The sequence below is a fragment of the Ammospiza caudacuta genome, chromosome Z (genome assembly GCF_027887145.1).
Source record: "Ammospiza caudacuta isolate bAmmCau1 chromosome Z, bAmmCau1.pri, whole genome shotgun sequence".
In the NCBI taxonomy this organism is placed as follows: Eukaryota; Metazoa; Chordata; class Aves; order Passeriformes; family Passerellidae; genus Ammospiza; species Ammospiza caudacuta.
Genome location: NC_080632.1, coordinates 79,766,364 through 79,786,276, shown reverse-complemented (window position 1 = coordinate 79,786,276; position 19,913 = coordinate 79,766,364). Strand labels below are relative to the sequence as shown.

The 19,913-nt window shown below is 38.3% G+C and overlaps 1 protein-coding gene across 1 annotated transcript in view; it reads right to left on the bottom strand.

Moving 5' to 3' along the window:
- The window catches only part of UBAP2 (ubiquitin associated protein 2), a 170,734-nt gene that overhangs the window by 149,191 nt on the left and 1,630 nt on the right, over positions 1 to 19,913 (bottom strand). Inside the window, exon 2 of the mRNA XM_058823272.1 lies at positions 29 to 168. Coding sequence (XP_058679255.1) covers positions 29 to 127 — 99 coding nt within the window. The 5' untranslated portion in view covers positions 128 to 168. The remainder of the gene's footprint in view (positions 1 to 28; positions 169 to 19,913) is intronic.

The following is a 19,913-nucleotide window of genomic DNA, read 5'->3' as shown; positions in this document are numbered from 1 at the left end:
TCAAAGAAGTTGATACAGTAGCACATACCTGCACTACTTGTTTCTGTGGTTGTGTCGGCTGTGCGGCTGAAATTTGCATTTTGTCCCGAGTGCCCCGGGTACGTTCACTGCCCACTGAAGTCATCATATACAGTATATACAAAACAATGTATGTACAAAATACAAAATCTGAAAGAAAAAAAAGAGCATGAGTTAAGGTGGATACTGATTCAATAACCAAATAACATAAGTACAATAGTTTGAACTCCTGCCTTTACTACCAATTCTCTACAGAGACTCATGAGAAAGCAGCTTTAATACACTATTTTTGGATTTACTGCAGTTTTTAACACTAAAAGGGGAAATGCAGTGGATAGAAAGCCTTTTTATCCACTGACTGGAATCTGTGTCAATTTTTACTTCTAGATCTCACAGCTTTTTCTAGTTATTTAATATACAGACTTTTCTGTTGGCTACTCTGATTTTTAGCTCCAGCTGCATTACTCAATTTTCTATAATACCTGCTGTCTAGTTCTGATGCCTGGAATTTAACTGCTCTCACATCCACTCAGAACACTACATAAAAATCGTATTCATGAACTAGATACTTCCTCCTTTCCCTACTAACAAAACTGCTTTTCCTGCGCATTCATGGAGGTCATGGCCAATTCCAACTCTGCTTCTCATCTTTCATTTATAAAAGAAATGATTGCGATTAGGTTTAAATCCAGCCTCTAAAGACAGTTACTTTTGCTTTATTCTTCCTCATATTTACAGAAACAATTTATAAAACTACCTATCACCCTGCTTTAAACATACTGTGGCTGTACGGCAACAAAGAAACCCCAAAAAACCCCAAATCCACCCCCCACATCATTGTTACCCCATCTGTGGCTCTCAGCTTTCATACTTATTTGTTCTCTAGTACTAAAATTACTTTGAAACAAGACATTATTACTCCCCCTGCTTGTAGAGCATTTAGCACAGGACTAATCAATGAGCATGGTTTATAGCAGCTATGGCAACTGCAACAGATCTTTCAAATGGTTAGAATGCTCACATTCAACTGCGTGGTTTCTGTCCCCAAAAGGTCAGAAAGTAAAACTGAAAATTTCTGGAAGTAAGGACAATTTGCAGAAGGAGACATACAAACAAACAGCAAAGTGCTTCTGCTGCAGTTCCATTATATGAGCAGGCCTCAGCACAAAATTTGCTAGGGCAACAGCTGCCTAGCACTGAGCTCAGTGCACAACAACCACAGAGTTACATAAGCTCAACTGGAAGGGACTCATCAAGATCACCAAGTCCAATTCCTGGCCCAGCACAGGACCATTCCCAAAAGTCACACCATGTGTCCAAGACTATTGTCCAAACACTTCTTGTGCTCTGTCAGGCTCGGTGCTGTGACCACTCCCCTGGAGAACCAGTTCCAGTGCCGAACCACCCCCTGGGTGAAGAACTTTTATTATAATACCCAAAGAAAAGCACCCATGACACAATTCCAGGCTATTCCCTCAGATCCTGTCACTGGTCACCACAGAGAGGAGATCAGTATCTGCCTCTCCTCCCTCCTCTTCCCATTACAAGGAAGTTGTAGACTGCTATGAGGACCCCCTCAGTCTCCTCTTTCTTCAGGAAGATGAGCACACTGCAATCTCATGGACTGGGACCTCTTCAACGTCCAACAGAATCACTGACAGTCACAAGTAATGCACATTAAACAATTAAAGCTGCAATGAGATGCTTCAGTTTAAATACCAATTTATGATACTCCAGAGCCTCACCTACAATCAAAAGGACAATTAACTACATTATCACCTAAATCTCTTCTTTAAAAATACATTTCTGTTGGTCAAAATCGAACCCTGACATTGAATCTATTTATGTACTAGCTAAAGCATTCAATAATGCTTTAAGGTCTTAGAGGAAAGTGTATTTCCATAAGAAACATACTTGATCAGGAACTGACTGCAGTTATAAACTGTATTGGAATACTGTGTTTCTACAACTTTCTGAATGCACTGAACAAAGCCAATCTATATCACAGTCCCTTAAAGCAGTCTGAGTGCACTGTGTTCTAAGGCCCAGAACACACAGACCTTCAGAGCATTGTGTCTGACAAGAACGCCAGATACAGCCAAAACAAAAAGTTACCTGAGCTACTGACACCATGTTCTATGGAATGCAGCAAAGTATAAAGTAGATGTGGAGATGCTCTGGGCAGCAAATTGAACATTTATCACTGACTATCTGCTCATGGCCATTCACTGATACATTAAAGACATATGGACATTTTAAGCTGAGTCTGCAGCAGTATTATTTCAGCTGTTTATGTTAAAATCTGCTTTATAAGCTTTGCTGACTGGACTGACAACATCCAAAAACTTCAATTTATATAGACTAATAATGACATTTGAGTTAGCTTTTTGTTTCAGTGGGATCTTTTTCCAAGGATCAGACTGTTATCACAATTCAAACTAGCACAATGAGCAATGCAAAATACTCTGAATAGAGCACGCAAGAGAGAAATAACTTCTCTGAAAGACAAGTTTATAGTTTCATACATGGTTGTCTAGAATCAGCCCATTGCAACTTAAGATTTGTTGAGAAAATAACTCCATTGGGTCTCAATTTGTTCATAATTTCTGAATTAACATCATATTTATTATGGTACCTAGGAATTTTGATATTTCTGTCACTGTGATTTCCCCCAATATCACCAAAGCCACAGAAAGTATGATGGATGATTCATATTTTAGACAGAACAGTAGGACACTTATATTAAATTTTTCCTGTGTGTTTGCGAAGCATGTGCTGAACTACACCCTACTCTTTGGCAGCCAGGCAATCTGTGGTTCCTCATGCAGATTGTGTCTCTTCTTCTTTTCCTAGTAGGTGTCTCCCACCATTTGCTTAAGCCATGCTTTTTCTTCAAGATAAAAGGATACTTTAAGAAAAAAGGTAAATGGCTGAAACACTCCTGGGAGACAACATAGCCCAGAAAGATCATGCTGCTGTGGGAACAGCTCAATCAACCTGAACAGCTTAACAGGGTTTTTAAAGGAGATCTTCATTCTCCTGATTGTGCAGTACATGAGCAGCACTATTTGGAAGGTTAGAACCCAAAAGAAAAAAAGCCAGCAAAGGTACAGGCAGCAGGATGGACTTGTACTTGCCTCAGGCAAGTGTGGAACCCCACACTCAGTTTGACAGTTCCTAACAAGCCAACAAGGACATGCTACAATCCACCAGACACAATCTAGCCTTCTTAAAAGCACAATTGGCAGCCTGATAAAAAAGAGAACTTTCAAAATACTGTTATTTTACTTCCTCTTAAGTTGGCTCCCACTGTCTAGGGCAGTGTCCAGACACAGTAGCTGGAGGGCTGCACTGCACCTCAGACACTGCCCTGAGCAGGGACACGTGGTTGAGGCTTTGCGCCCAACCACACCCACTGCAGAGTCAGGGAGGCACTGCCTCCAAATTATCACAGTGACAACAGTTTTGAGCATAAGTGGGATATTATTAATTAATTAAATGGGGCTGAACAAGAACATTTTCTTGCTCACAAAGCAGCTTCTTATTCTCTCCAACTTGTTGTTTTCATCAAGTCTGTTTGGCAGGCGGCTGTCACAGTAATGAGCAGGATATCACAAACTGATGAACTTAATTTTAACTGTAGATCACATGAGGAAATATGATTTGAGACTGGGAAGAAGAAAACTCTTCATTAAAATCTATTTAATAAAGATTAAAAAAATATTCAGGCAAGCAGATGCTTCAGCTTCCATGTCAGCATCGGGTGCACTGCAGAAGTCCCCCATCAGCAGTTAATACCTGACCTTGCAGACACTGCAATTCTAATAAGTAACCAAAACAGCTGTATTTGAAGAAACATATAAAATATTAAATGAAACTAATACTATTTTCATCACTTTCTATATCCTGGTACAGAGCACTAGTGAAAAAAAGAAGAAAGTATTAAAGAAAGAGAGGGCTTCTCAAAATTCTTGTATAAAGCAGTGCCTTTATTCTCATGACAATTAATGAATATGCACAGGATTCCTCTAAACTTTTTTTCTTTTTTCACTGATGTAACCTAGTGCCCACAGACCAAGGTTGTCTTTAGTAATTTAAAAACAAACAAAAACCAAAACCCAAACAAAACTAACATTTAAAAATGCCTTTATCATCAGTTATGACTGCAGTTAAAAAATTTCCATTAAAAATGGAAAGCAACAGAAGAATATATGATGAAAGCTATCCCAACTCTGTCTTTTATTTTGGTTTTCTGTCTGTACAGCATGTTTTAGTCCAACGACCTATACTACAACTGCAGCTCCAGAAATGTGTAACATGGAATGGCAAGGATTATTCTAGCTTAAAAAAGCAGGAACAAAATATTATCATTTAACCCTTCCTAAAACTACCAAATTCCCCACCTCCAAAGTCTTCATCCCTTGTCTTATCCAACATATTTAGTTGTGTTTCTGCTTTGGATTTTAAAAGGAAAAGAGAAAGGCAAATAATCAAAGATTAATTGAACACATATCAACAAAAATAGCAGGTTTTTAAAGCTATTATGATGTTTTCTGTGATATGTTGTTCTATCTTCCTTCAGCAAAAACTCTAAGCCTTTTATACTTAGAAATCAGAAAACCTAGAAATACAGAGGACAGAAGTTGATTTGACATGGTCACAAGCCCCCAAGATACAGGAAATCTATTACTGAACTTCCAGGAACAGACACAGCAATAGCAACAGCTATTGACTTTCAAGATTCCTCTAGAAGTTAAATATTCACTTCCATCAGTTGAAAAAAGATCTGCAGTTTCAATTGCTTTCCTGAGGCAGTCTCAAGTAAGTTACTTTCTTGATTCCTGGACAAGGAGCTGTGATAAACCATGGAAAGACCTCTCTGAACACCTTAAAAATGTGATAGCTTTTTTATATTTAAAATATAAAGCTACCAGTCAAAGATTTCTCAGAGTGACAGGCTTGGGAAAAGGCTGCAGAACACGGCCTCAGGAGGGCATAACTACTGTATATGCACAGTGAGCTCAGACTTTACTGCTCCAGCTGTAGGATTACATGAGCAGGAAGAAAAAAACCATCAGAAAAAAATTACGTCTGCAAAGCATCGATGTAATTTCCCTGAGTGCTGTTGTCCAGAGCATCTCACCATCTTTATTGCTGATTGAAACAGGAAGAGTTTGCAGGAGTCAGATGTTCCTCAGGAACCATGCTGATGGCTCAGGGTCTGTATTGCCCCAAGCAACTACACTGAACATGAGTTTATGGATCCTGGGAGGATTCATGTCTCATCTTACAGTCTTCTATGGCAAATAGGAAAAATACTGCCCTGCATCACTGGCAGAACACTAAAGGAGAGAGAAACTTTACCATCTGTATGCTCTTATGTTTTACCAAGGAAAAAGTATTGCTGGGGACAGTCTGAGTACCAGCACAAACACAAACTAATACATAAACAAGCCATGTTAACAAGCTATAACCAATAACCAAGTGACTATTCTTACTCATCTTTTGAAAGCCCTCCAAGTTGTTACTTGAAACAATTATCCTGCTAGGCAAATCTATAACTAGCTAAGAACATGTTCCCATCTGCAAAAATCAGAAATTTCTCCTTAATACCAGAAAAAAAGAATTTATTTTAAGGATTAGTACTCCTAACCATATGCTATGCAAAGTAAGACAAAGAAATACACAAAGACGTCTTACAAATAAAATACAGCACTTGGTAGAAGTTTTGGAAGAGCAAGTACTCCTCCTCAAAAGACTGGAGTTAGGTAAAAGCTGGTCACATATTCAGAGGCCAAAAGTATCATGTGGACAAGGGACTAAACACAACACATTTTCTAGTAGTAGAGCATGTTTCAACCATGGAAGTTAGGTATTATCATTAACTTGTTTTTTTTAATCCTCTATTTTTTCCTATTATCCCAGTGTGTCTGACTGAGAGATGTGCTTCACATTTCAGTATATATTGGTGATTCTCTAGTTTTAAGCAAAATCTACCAGCTACACTCAACAGACATCCTGCAGACTTGTCCTCATCATTTCTTTAAAAATATTGAAGCTTCTGAGGCAACTTATACCCTTGTTCATACAGAAATTTCTGAAGGAAGAAATGCAACTTTAACTGGTATTTACAAAAAAAAAAAAGAAATAGGTAAAACAATCAATCACATCAAAATCAGAGAAGTCTGACTAACTTCCACCTAGGACTTTATCTTCCACACAGCCAAGTCAATCTTCAGACTTGTGAAAAACTGATTAGCAAAACTCACCCAGCTCCACTGCTGTCTGTATGCACCGGAGTGACTCTGGACAATCAAAGGCAGTGAATATCCTAAAACATTCAGAGAACTTGACCTTATGTTTCAGACATCAGTATCCACAAGGAATCAGGTTCTGCTCCCTGAACTATAATGTTTGCATAGGACCCATGCTTGCAAGGGCCTGCAAAATGCACTAGTTACCAACAGTTATGATTAACTGTACTGAAATTGCAAGGAACAGAGAGACACAGACAAACTGCACATTGTTTTCTAAGCACCATACTCCGGACTATCAGAACTCAGTAACAGAGATTAGACCACAGCTGTTGCCATGAGACCAAAAAAAGAAAAAACAAACAAACAACCAAAAAAAACCCCACCACACCACACCAAAAAAACCCCAAACCTACCAGGACCAAAACAGGAAAAAAAAAAAAAAAAAGCTGCACTGGCCTAAATAAAAATGGAAAAATTAAACATATAGGAAACAGGAATTCTCTTTGACAACCAGCCATCAGGGGGATTCCAGACACTCCAACTGAATAATTCACTGCATTAACTAGGAGGATTAGAAAAAACATTACCTAGTATTTAGTAAAAAAAAAGGTTTATTACAGCCAGGGAAAAAAAAAAAATAACTAGCAGGCTTTTCAGAGTTGAAAATCATTATCCTCTGCAACCAGAACCAACACAGCCCTCCTGAAGTCTCTCAAGCAAGTAAAGGATGGCTGAGCACACTTAAGGTCAAAAAAACTCATGGTCGGACTGGAGTTTTAGTTCCCCTTTGGGACCTGGCTCTCTATTCACTTGAAGTTCAATCCATAGCTTGGGCAGAACCCAAACAGTTTGTTCCATTAAAATCAAGTATCAGCTCACATCTAATACCACACAACTGTGAGCAATCACCAGAAATGGCATGCCTGCTCCCCCACTCCTTAACCACAAAATATTGCTCCTTTCCTTCAACTGCGCTAATGATCCTGCAGCTGCAGAGGGAGTCAGTTCAGCAGGCTCACCCAGGAGCAAACTAAAGCCTCTAAAACAAAACAATCAGTCAGTTCAACAAGCTTATCCAGTGGAAAACTATGTGGCTATACAACTGCTGAATCTGACAAGAGGGACAGGGATCAAGTTCATGAGGAAAGGGGGAACTTGCTTTTAGTAGACAGGCACCATTACAGCACAGGTAGAAATATATTTTGTTTTTCTGGGATACAGTAGAGCACTACTTAGTCCTGGTCAAGCCCATGTGTGCAATCAAAAAAATTAGAAACAATTCTCTATAGGTATTTTAAAAACAATACAAAAAAAAAAACCCAACCTCTCAGGAGAGTTTTGAAGAAAAGTATACATTTGAATATATAATTATCTTGCAAGAAAAGAGGCTTTTACCATGTTTACTGAGGAACACTTCATGTTCAACCTCTCAGATACCTATTAGAATCCAGTTAGTAACTTGCAGCGAAGAGTATATTTAAGATTTGGAGGTGCTTTTATCTAAAGAACAGGAGGGTATAAGCAACGTCAGAACAGCCACACTGACACAGCTTATGTTAACCCAAAATAGTCTTTTCCCCCAGCTACGGAACTGTATGTTTACATTCAGCTTCAGACATTAAAATAGATTCAAACTAGTCCAAAGCAACTTATTCACCCATAACAATCTTCAATGATTGTGTATGCACAACTGAATATTCAGTACTTTTGCCAGTCATCTATGGATTTCACTTTTAGAGGAATAACACAATTAAACATCCACCCATTCCCTCAAAAGCCCCACGTTGACAAGGTTTGTTTACTCTGCCAGCTCATTAAAACTCACAGCATCCCCTCTGAGGGGGAAAGGAGGAAATCGTTGAGGAAAACAGAGCTGGGTGACTTGGAAGTTCTTTGAATGGCTCTCTCCACTAAAAGAATCACAACGCAAAGCCTCTTCAGACTGCAATAATTTGCAAAGCTTTCCAGCCTGAGATGAACTCTGGGCTCAGCAAAAAGCCCAGGTGGGCTCAGGGCACACACATATAGATGTAGGTGAGAAAACATCTGCAAAGTACCAACTACACAAGTTATAGATGTTCTCTTCAAAGAATACATGAAAGTACATAAGAACTCAGGCCATACTCTTGTTAAGCCATCAATACTACAACACAAAAAAAATATTAAAGTGGCCAAAACATCTCAGATAAGATTGAAGTACACCACTGAAGCTGCACAGGGTTGATGACCTTCCTGTGCTAACTGTGACTGATTTGTCTCAAAACCACTTGTTCCTGCCCTTCTTGGGACAAGGTCAGCAGGACACTTCCCGAACAGTTAAAGCTTGCGCTGTCAGGCAACACACCACTCAGGCTTCCACCAGTTTGTCAACACTATCAACAGTAAGATACAACACCTAAAACCAAAAAACATTTCACTGGATCACCCCCACTTACGACTACCATCATAATCAACAGCTACCTTGTACTCACAAGATGACTAATGCATGCAACCACAAAAAAAAAGAAAAAAAAAGCTGTTAAATAACAAGTGAAAACTTTTAAACCAACTTACTAGGAAAGCTAATCCAGAATAAACTGTTTCAGAAAATTAAACAAGGAAAAAAAGAGCAAGGAAGAACAAGTACTGGGAACAGCTGGCTTTGGCCATTAAATGCTAGAAATGCATACTTCAGTTACCTGCTCTGATATAACAGCCGATACCTGATCAGCCTCTAAAATGAATTGCTGTTTCTGCAGAAAAACAAACTGAGTAGTAAGATCCAAGTAGAAACCCAGGCACTCCAAATGACACCAAGAACCACATAACAGCTGGCAGGACAATACTCAGCAGGGGGAATTCTCTTGGAACAGTTTGCTCAGAAACAAGGTGTCACAAAGGAAGCAGCCCTGCACATCAGACATCTCGCTGCCGGATCACAAACACACCCCTTGCCTGCACTTTCCCTGCCTCCCCCAGCGTCACCAAACCACTCTCTCCTGGAACAGCTTCCAAAGGAATTCTTTGAATAGAAACAGATACAAGCAAGAGGACTAAAAATAGCAGAGCAAGAGCAGAGACATTCTCACACTTGCAGAAACACACTCAACTGCATCAAAAAAAGGCCCCTGTTTGATTCACACTAGAATTGACAGTGAGGGACAAAGTAGAAAGTGCCACCACAGAAAAGTTTTGGAGGGCAGGATTAATTCAGATTTATGCCACTCATCAGATCACATTACAACACATACAAAAAAAAGCAATGCTGAAATTACAAGCCACAAGTGATATAGAAGGAAATACACACTGTAATCAGTAATGCTGTATCTATAAAATGTGATAGCAGATTTCTGACTGTAGCTTCAGTTTTGGTAGCAACACCAGACAGCTCAGTATCCTTCCTGAACCTTCCCAACCTCCAAACTAGACACCAAGGGAAGACTACCAGCACAAACCACTGGTTGTGATATGTTCTTATACTCAGGAGACAAAAGAAGGCTAGGATTCTGGCAGAAAATCACTTTCAAATAAAGCAAAATATTCCAGAACATCTTTCTATACTTTCTGTCCCAGATTATATTTCTCAAGACTAATCTTAGGCAGGAATATCCACCAAAACAAAAAAAGCTTTTTTTCCCAGTTTTTTTTTTTTTGTTTTTGCAGTGACATACATTGTCTCGGAATTTAAAGTCTCAGAAGGAGGAAAAGAAACAATAGTTTGTAAGGTAGTGTTAACCATTTCCTGTTTTCACAATCACCGTACATCACATCTTAATGAAAACTATCAGCCATTTGGCTCAGTTTAGCCTTTTAAAGTTAAAATCACTGAAAGAAGTGAGTGAAATCCTTTTACAAACTTACTGTCAGGTGCTCAAAAACAAGAAAAAACTAAAACAGCACCAAGAACTGAAAGCCATCAAAAATCACTTCCATTTCCCTGCCACCTCTGGACTGCTCTTTCTTACAGTCACAACTATTTTGTCTAGCTTTAAACAAGCCGGTTTGACAAGTTATCTCTGATGCTAACCCTCATATTGACTTGCTTCAGTCAGAAACCTTGGGTTTACCCCAAGCTTTCCCACCTGATTTTGAGTATTATTTTCCTCACAACCACAGCTTCTCAAGTTGGTGTCATGTGCAAATTCAGCTATTTCATCAGTCTGGAACTCATGTGAGGTCAGGTCTATCTCATCTGCACAAAAATGATACCAAACTTTTGAAAGAGATGAAGGATTAATTATCTTTACAACCTAAAACATGCTAGAAAGAAGCAGGCAAATAAAAAGTCCTCTATGCAGAACTCAACCGAACAGCAGGAATTCAGTCATCCAGACTGTTCTCGTCCTTGAAATTAAATCAAAATTAAATTCATCCCTCACATCTTCATTTCTTAAATTTTCTGAGGAAGATACCAAAGAGACAAGGTGCTCACATAAAGCATCAAATTCCCTACAGTTTTACTGCATTTAATTCAATATTTACTTTCTCTCTAAACATAAAGGGGGTGGAGAATGACCTGTATGTTTTTTCTAAGACCCATGGCCAGTGTTCCAACTCCATCTGTATCTTCTTCTGGTAATCTGGTTGGACTTAAATGTTATTGTGTTTGCTGTCTCCAGTAGGAAGTTGTCATTCTCTTCCACCACTTCTTTCCAAGGCAAACCAGCTCACAATAAAATTCACACAAGGGCAAGAGTAATATTGTCTTTTTAAGTTCACAAAATCTGAACAAGCATATAAAGCTTCTCTTCAAAACTCCCTTCCTATTGTTAGGCCATTAAAAAAATTCCTTTTCATATTAATGTATTCCCTTATCTTCAAGTTAACATTCCCTTCTAACATACTTTTGTAGTCCGAGTTAGTTGAGTACAGCATAGCAATGGATCACAGTCCCCGATTCCACATAGGTATGCCAAGTTTATACACTGTGCAAGGCAATATTAAAATGCCTAAGTAGAAAATGTGTTTTCTAAAACATTCCAAGAAGATGATAGTGACCTGTCCATTTTACCACTGAAAGTCTGAAAGACCAAGCACTTTCCTGAAAGATGAAGTTACTCACTTTTTGAAACAAAATGGAGTTGTACTCTATACACAGCTCCTGAAACAGCTTATTTATTCTAACTGTACACCTCACCATCAGCACACATATGAATTCTGAGACTGCACCCAGAATTACACATTGTACTAACCGCAGTGTTCAACTCTAGAACAACACTGAAATATTACAGGTACCAGCTACAGAGAGCATACTGCCTCTATAAAAACTTCACTAAACAAATGGTTTGACAATGACAATATTTAAAACCATTTCAGAAGATGTGTTGTAAACATCAGTTCTCTCCAAGAAAGTCAGAAAGCTGTATGTACACAGAAATCAAGCAAAGGATGAGAAAGGAATAATCAAGATAAAACGTTACAAGTTCTAAAAATTGCATTACAAACTTAAGTAACAGCTTTTTAAACACAGTAATAATTTTCAGTCATTTACAGAGCCTTGTTAAAAAATTCTAGCACAGCAGGGGGCTGTTAAGCACACTTGCTGAAAAAGCCAAGATGACACTGTAAATAAATTCAGAAACCAATAGCAGACAAGTTTAAAATGTAGAACAGTATGATGCCTTAAATGTGTTCTCAATTTAACACAAGACTATTTTTCAAGTTCAATGAGTACAGTGTCCAAAACATGGCCTTTTGAAAACCAGTAAGAACCTGAATCAGTAGAATAAAGTAAAAATAAACATTTAAAAGGAAGAATGTAACATACCTCCTCTGATCAGGAAAAAGAAGTACAAGAGATAGCAGTCACCCAAAACTGCAATCAGCAGAAAATAAATGATTAAAAACTCCCTGTCTTACTTTCAGAACACTGAAATTTGCTGTTCTGTGGGGCTTTAAGGTAGTTTTTTTGAAAGTATACAAGCCTCATCTAGGTAGGTACTGTCCTTTTGGTTCCTTCAGTTTTTGATATCTAATATTAGAAAAACTGTACTTACCAACCCTGTTGCTATGCTCTAAAGCTCTTAGGAAAAAGGTGTTAGAATGACCTTAGTTTTGATATTCAAAAGAACACTGCCCTGAAGCTTGAGTTTTTGATATTTGTTGGAAGATACTGTGAGTTTGCAGCCACATCATAGGAATTCCTGCACAGGATCAAATGCAAGAGACTGACAGAATGGGATAAAACAACTCTCAATACACTGCATTTAAACATTATGGAGAACACATACAACTGCTGAAAACAGCAACTTAAAAGTGTAGAATTTTTACTTCCACTTATTCATGAAAGTTCATTTGAAGAGTTGTAAATACTTCCAAGTAAAAGATTTTGCGCTCATTTTAGATTTTATTTTGCCAAAAAAAGAAGAACGGGAAGGAAAAAGTATGTTGAAATCGATTATCTCACGCTAAGAGCCAGAGACATAACTTCCCTGAAAACCATTCTAAAATCTCAACTCTTGTACACAGAACAAATAAAACCCAGAATATTCCTAGGACACACAGCACCAAGAGTAAGGCCTTCCATATCTGAGATTATGTTAGACTTTCATATATATTCTAATATGCAAGTACATTTGAGAACACAAACCTTTGTTTGACTGATTTATCAGTTCCTACCAAAATCAAATGAGGAATAAAACAGAGATCAAGGAATGTAATGACATTAAGTGAGAAGAAAAACCAGGACAAAACCTGGTGAATCAAAAATCAACCTTACAAGCCAATGTGAACACACTAAACGCTGTAGTTTTACTTCAGAAGCAACTAAAATTAAATAAACGTTTATCTGGAACTCACTTGTCAGCAAACATTCTAGCATGACTGAAACGCAAGTTGTTGAATCGCTAGAAGTACACTGATGCCAAACTACACTATAAACAAGTATTTCTTTAGCTGCACACTTCTAGAGCATTAGCAAGATATCCAATTGTGTAAAAGAATTCAAAGTGTAAGTTCCAGGCACACATGATATTTTTTTGGTTAACATTAAGTCTTTTGGAGCTGTGATGTTTTGAATTTAACACAACTGGGAAGCTTTCCTATCATCTTCTTCACGAGGACCTTTTGAGGAGCTTTTTTCTTTTAAACTCATCTGAAACTTAACTTTTAATTTTTTTTAAGATAAACAGAGGGGATATTTCCACCTTTTATTTAAATTAAAAATTTGGGTAATTTTGAATATATATATATATATATATATATATATATATATAAAACTTTTGAAAAAGAGAGATGAAGAATACATGTTATAGGTCAGTATTTCATCAAGTTTTGATACATCCCCAAAACTTAATCCTTGTGAGGTCAATATACACCTAGTTCTGAAAGAATTAAACATATAACTTCCTCCCAGCTGGTCTTTGAGCTGTCAGGAAAGCAGAACCCCACACCTCTCCAGCCATAAACACCATACCAGTATAAAATACAATAGAGTTATAATGGCCAAACATGCATTGAGATAAACCAGCCTAGTGTGAAGCTCCATTTTCAAGCTTTGCCATGTTTCCAGATTAATGCTTTTAAGTTTTAACTATAACAAAATAAAGTTCATATATACATTTTAGCAAAGTTTAGCAAAATGTTTGACCTGTGTTTACATGAGGTTACTTCACCCGGTAGGTCACTTGAGAAGCATATAGCTGAGATTTTTCAGGAAATGTAAGAGGTGGTAATGTTCTCATTTTATTCAACAGAATGACTAAGATAATCTACCAGGAGAATTAACTTTCCTCAGAATTACTGAGTGCCAGAAGAGATAGCTTATCTCCTTCAACATTTCTGTTTTAGAAAAGAAAAAAAGTATTAGCTTAAAAAAAATTCTGTCTTTCCAGCATATCTGTTCACATATAAGCTTCTGGGGGATACAGCAAATTGTCAATGCTACACTACACATAAAGGCAGAACAAAAACACATTTGTAGGATTACCAAAAGTAGGATGCAAAACAACCTCACAGCTTTGCAGTCGGCATCACCAGAGAGAGAGACAGCTGCTACACACTAACAGAGCAACACCGTTTCAAAGGACTGAAACATAGTCTCAGTGTCAAAGAATTCACCAGGCAGATTTAACAGCCAAACGGGATGTTGAGCACAGAGACCCCTTTCTCTCCCCCAAGTACTCCACCATGGCTAACCATTCCTGGTATCATTTCATTACCCACTTTCAGCGTAGTTCATCAAAGCAGGAATTCTGTTTGTTTGTTAAGACACACCTAAGGTTTCCCAGCATTACTGATTCTACTTATATGAACCAGGCTCCAAATAATTTGAACAAACAAATCAAAGTAGCAACGCATCATATCAAGATCAAGAATACCAAACTCTTCCCCCTTTTTCCCCCACCGCAAACCTGTCTTGTAACTAGCCCCAAGCCACATCCTCGTCCTCCTCCTCCACAAGCAACTCACTCTGTCCTTCTCCCTTCGCACACTGCATTAGAACCTGTCTGTTAAGACAAAGAAAGGATCATAAAAAGTCCACGTTAACAACTAATCCTAACTTTTCTCCAGTACTGTGGAGCAACTGGAAAAGGAGAAAGAGTTGTATATCAGCTTTTCAATCAAGGTCTGTCAATAAAGGGGACCTACAACCATAAAAGCAGTTCCCGGCCCCTCACCACTCCTAAACAAAGTCCCAAGAAAAAAACTTATGCTGACTCCAGTTGCTCAACTTTTTCATTTGTTTTCCCCTATATTCAGTTCCAGTTTCAAACAGCTGTTTTTTTGCTGGGTAGAAAGGCCTTTAGTTACCACAGTGTGGCTCAAATGCGCAACATCACCTTGCTTTTGCCTCAAAGGCAAGATGCTTCAGTCAGTACGTTTTTGTGTTCAATTTTTATTTAAGTAGTAAAATTAACTAAAATTGGATGGTTTTGCAGTTTCTTGCATTATGTTTTATCATATTTTATAGTGAGTGAGTAATTTCATAACTAATGAAACACTTGAACATCTTCTCTTGATCTGCCATTTTAATGGATTTATTTATTGAGGACAATATAGGTTAATACACATTCGTGCTTTGCTCTCTCTCATGGCGAAAGTTCTCAAAAGCACTCCCCAGTAATCCACAGAATCAGCAAGGGAGCAAAGTCATCCAAATATTTGAGGCAGGTTTCCTAGCAGAAACTACTCCTCAGTGATGTTTCATTTTGATTGACTGTTCTACAAGAGTCATCCCAGCACTTCCCAGATTCAATAACCCTAACTATGCAAGTAATTTTAACCATCTAACTTTATTTCAACCTTTCTCAACAGTTGTGGAGGTCTTGCAGTTTTTTGGGAAAAGTGTCTGGGCTTGCAAGAGTACAAAAACTAGGCTGGTCCAGTTAGCTTCTAATTTTGGACTCCCATAGTTCTGCAAAGTGTGGGCTTTAGTCTCATTAAAAAGTACTTTTAAAATACTTATGATGTACATAACGTCACAAAATGGAGTTCGATATGCAGTAAGCACTCAGTCTAACCTCTCCTAAACAATGTATTGCACTTCAAGTCATCATTTGCAATCCGTGCAATTCCTAGACAGAACATACATAGGACCTGGGCAATTTTATCACTGTCAGACAGTGATAAAACAGTGTTCAACCTATTTCTTCCCTCACAGACTGCTGAATTGTTGTTTTCAATTCAGCTAGAACCAGGACAGTCAATTAGTCCTCATTTGCAAGCACAGAAATTATTCAAATTTGAAATACTCCTCTTACTGCATTTTCACAGTACTTTCTCTGAACCCACCCATTTCTCAACCAACCAAGAATCATTAATTACTGTGAATACCACACCACCCATACTAAATTCAATGCTTAATCAACGTCTTTCTCAAAGGCCAGTAAGGACATATAAATTCAGTTTGCCTTAAGGACTACAGCTCTAACTACACCAAGTGGCTGAACCCAGAGAAAAAAGCCAGGGAGGGATGCGGTGCCTCACCAATATGTCTAAGTACCTGAAGGAAAGGGACACTGCCAGGCTACTTTCAGCAGTGCCCAGTGACAGGACCAGAGCAAAAGGGCTGAAATACAGGATGCTCCCTGTGAACACCAGGGAACACTTTTGTGCCTTGAGGGCAACCAAACACTGGCACGGCACAGGTTCCCCAGTGAGGTGGCAGAGTCTCCGTTGGAGATATTCAAAACACATTCAGACAAAGCCGTGGGCAACCTGCTGTACGTGGTGCTGCTTGAGCAAGGGGAGACTAGAACACCTCCAGAATTCCCTGTCAGCCTAAGCCAGCCCATGATGAAGTGAACGAAAAAGGCAAGAAAGTCCTTTAACAGAAAAGCTGTTATCAAAAACACCCCATAAACTCCATTAGAGACAATTCTCAAGCTCTAGCATTTCTTGTCCCACAGTAATATAGAGAAAATCAAGAGAATTTTCAATTAAATCAGGTAGGTTAAAAGCCATTGGGATAAAATCCAGAAAGATACACTATTACATCAACAAATAAAATGGTAAACAACAAAACCTGGAGTACAGGTATGAAGTTGAAACGAGTTTTATACTAGCCGTTATTAACAGAGAACTATTAAAAAAGGATTATAAGCATCTTTTTCTAAGATGCAAAGAAGAGTTCCTGGGCATTGGTGCTAATCTGGACATCAATAAACAGCAAAGAAACCCAAGAGGTTGAAGATGTGTATCAGAAAGTGTTTACTCAAACGCTAAGGAAAAAACAAACACTTGTATGTACTCAATAACTTAACTTCACCAACCTCATAAGTCTATTCCAATCTTTCTCTGAAAAAAATTTCTGACAGCTACCCCTCGGCACTTAACCCATGTTCAAAACATTCAGAAATTCATTCAGTGGCTAATAAAAGAAAGTGAAGCACAAGACAAGGAAGTGCAGTACTCTTCGCCCTCATCACACTTAGTCACCCAAAGTTAACATCACTAACTTAGGTCTCCCTTATGTCAGTCTCAAAAATGGATCGCAAGTCAGTGATCTCCAGAATGTGTGACTGCAAGTTGAAACACAAGCAGACATCTATCCCTTGGGGCACAACCCATCAAATGCATGGACCAGAGTTTCTTGAATACAATATACCATGTACAGCCCAACAGCAGTGCAAGGTTTGGCACCAGGATTCCTTTCAGATTCCTGTTGCTGAAACTGTGTGTAAGACAACATAAGATTTTGAAAATCAAAGAAGAGCAGAGAAAAAAAAATAAGTCGGCAATAGCTTTCAAAGTGGACAAACACAGATAATGAAACAGTACAAAGCCAAGCACTGAGGACAAAATAGCCATGATTCAGTTAACATTTAAAAACAGGAAGCAAAAATGTTTCTGAAGCCATATGCTTCATTCCATATTACTATATATCCATCACCTCAAACCACTAAACAATACAAATGGAGTAGAAACAAATAGTGTGTTTTCCTTCCTTAAAAGCAATCTCAATATGGTCTCTAAAGTATCATCCTACTTCCAGAAACACTACTTTAGTATTAAGAAACACAAATGAAATGTTCTAGATTAAACCAATGCCAGATGCAATAAAACTGCACAAAGACTTCCTCTCTCTATAGCTAACCATTAAAAATATTCAGGAACATGGTCATAACTAGTGAATTCAAATCCTACAACTTCAACCACAGGTGGCCTAAAAGACTGAGGTAAGCATTCTTCCCCCCACACTGAAACAGTTTTAAAAAGTACAATGATTCAAATCTGGAAGTTAACAAAGTATTTGTGTTTTCTTCAATTAATTGTAGATTCACATACTGAATGATTCTGCAAGACCGATTCCATTGAACCTGCATCTTCTACAGCAATAAACTGTATTTCCTGTATGATATAGCAGAAAAACAAAACCATAGAGTTCACGATCAGAGTATTACTTCAGGCAAATCTTAAGTCTCAAGAAAGATCAAAGATCTCTCAACATGGGAAACATTTCATTGTTTTTAATGCAAAATGCTACACTCAGCCAGGTAAAGGAGTCCTCCAAGCTCACCTGTTGGAAGACTGATTTAAGAAGCCTGGGGAGAGAGCAGGGAAAAAAAGCTTGACAATTTTACTTTCAAAAGAAGCCACAATATTGTGCAGGTTCCACAAAGAAAGCTGGACAAAAAGAAATAGAATTTCAATAGTAGTGAGAATAGAAACAACTCCATCCAAGGGAGCTGCACTAAGTTGTTCACATAACCTATTTTACAGGTTTTACAATGTAAAGAAAACATAAGTAAAACAATATGCTCAGCAAAATATTTATGATGTAGTAAAAGCAGGCTGAGCAAGCCATGAGATCTTAGGCATCAGACCATACCACCTTTAAACTGCCTGTCTTTAGTCGCTGTTTACTCCTTGAGGGACTGAGAAGTAATGGGGAGAGAAAGGCTGAGGGTACCACACCTGTGGAAGGAACAGCCTTGCAGGAGCCCTAGGCGGATGGGGAGTTCCAACAGACTCCCAGTGCAGATGGCAAAAATCAAAGAGTTTGGACTTTCATGTTAGAGCAAAACAGACAAACCCTTTGTACAGTTTTTGTAAAATATAAACCTGAAGTAATTGCAAAGGAGGCATTTCACAACCTTTCATCCCAGCTCTCACTTTAATGAATATAACCTGTTTAGGGAAGTTATATGAAAAACAGTGCAAGTCCAAACTAGGTCTTCTCTGAAACGCACAGAGGACCCAGTGGGCTACAAGTAAACAGACTGTTTGAGAAATAAACCTAAAATTCACCAAAAGCTCTAGCAGAAAAACATTGCAGTGCACATCAATTGTATTTCCTCAAGCACCTTCCATTCAATAATTCTGAAGTCTACAAATACAACACAATTTCTCTAATCTGTATTTTACAAAGGGGACAAGTCACTTGGCTTCTCCTTCAGCAAGCTCACACAAGGCTGTTGCAAAGCACTGAACTCAGGCATTCTGAGTCCTGCCCCTGTGTTTCAACCAAATAAGAAACAAAGATAAATAAAAAAGATTCGTAACAGGTCTGAAATTTTACTCCTAGTCTTTCATGAAGCACCTATTCTAAGTACCGGTACTAAATGTGACTGAAACAGCATGTAAGCATTACTACTAATAGTAAGACTCTCAGTGATGATTATTAATAGAGCATTAACAGTACATGACACATACACCTTTTAAGCACTGCTCACCAGTATGTTACTCTGCTATGACCAATATCAAGAGCACAACACCAGCAACAAACAAAGTGTACCAAAAATGGCATTTTACAAGGAAATAATCACCTAAAATAAAAGTTCACGGAAGACATATAAAGCATCACAAATCTACTTCTAGGTTCTAGAACTGCACAGACAAGACTATTTTGTTGGTTCTCCCCCAAGCCTCCTTAGATTTTAGTGGTGAGTCTGTAGCTTCCCTGTCCCCTCAAACGATCAAACCCTTCTTTAAGTCATGGCACCAGGAGCTTTATGGAGGATGAGCCAAAACAACTGAAACAGTCTGAAGTTCAGAAATGCCATGTTTTTTTTAGTATAGACAGTTCTCAAAATCAACAGACTGATAAAACTACAAATTGAACAAAGTAGAACAGAGCTTGTCCAATTCCCACTACTGCCCACCTCCAAGATTACCAAGATTATTGAGGTCATAAAAACAGAAGCCAGCTCATTCTCAGGAGTCACAAAACATCATTAATTCTGCAAAGTGATTTAGCCTTGCTTGCTTTTAACTTGC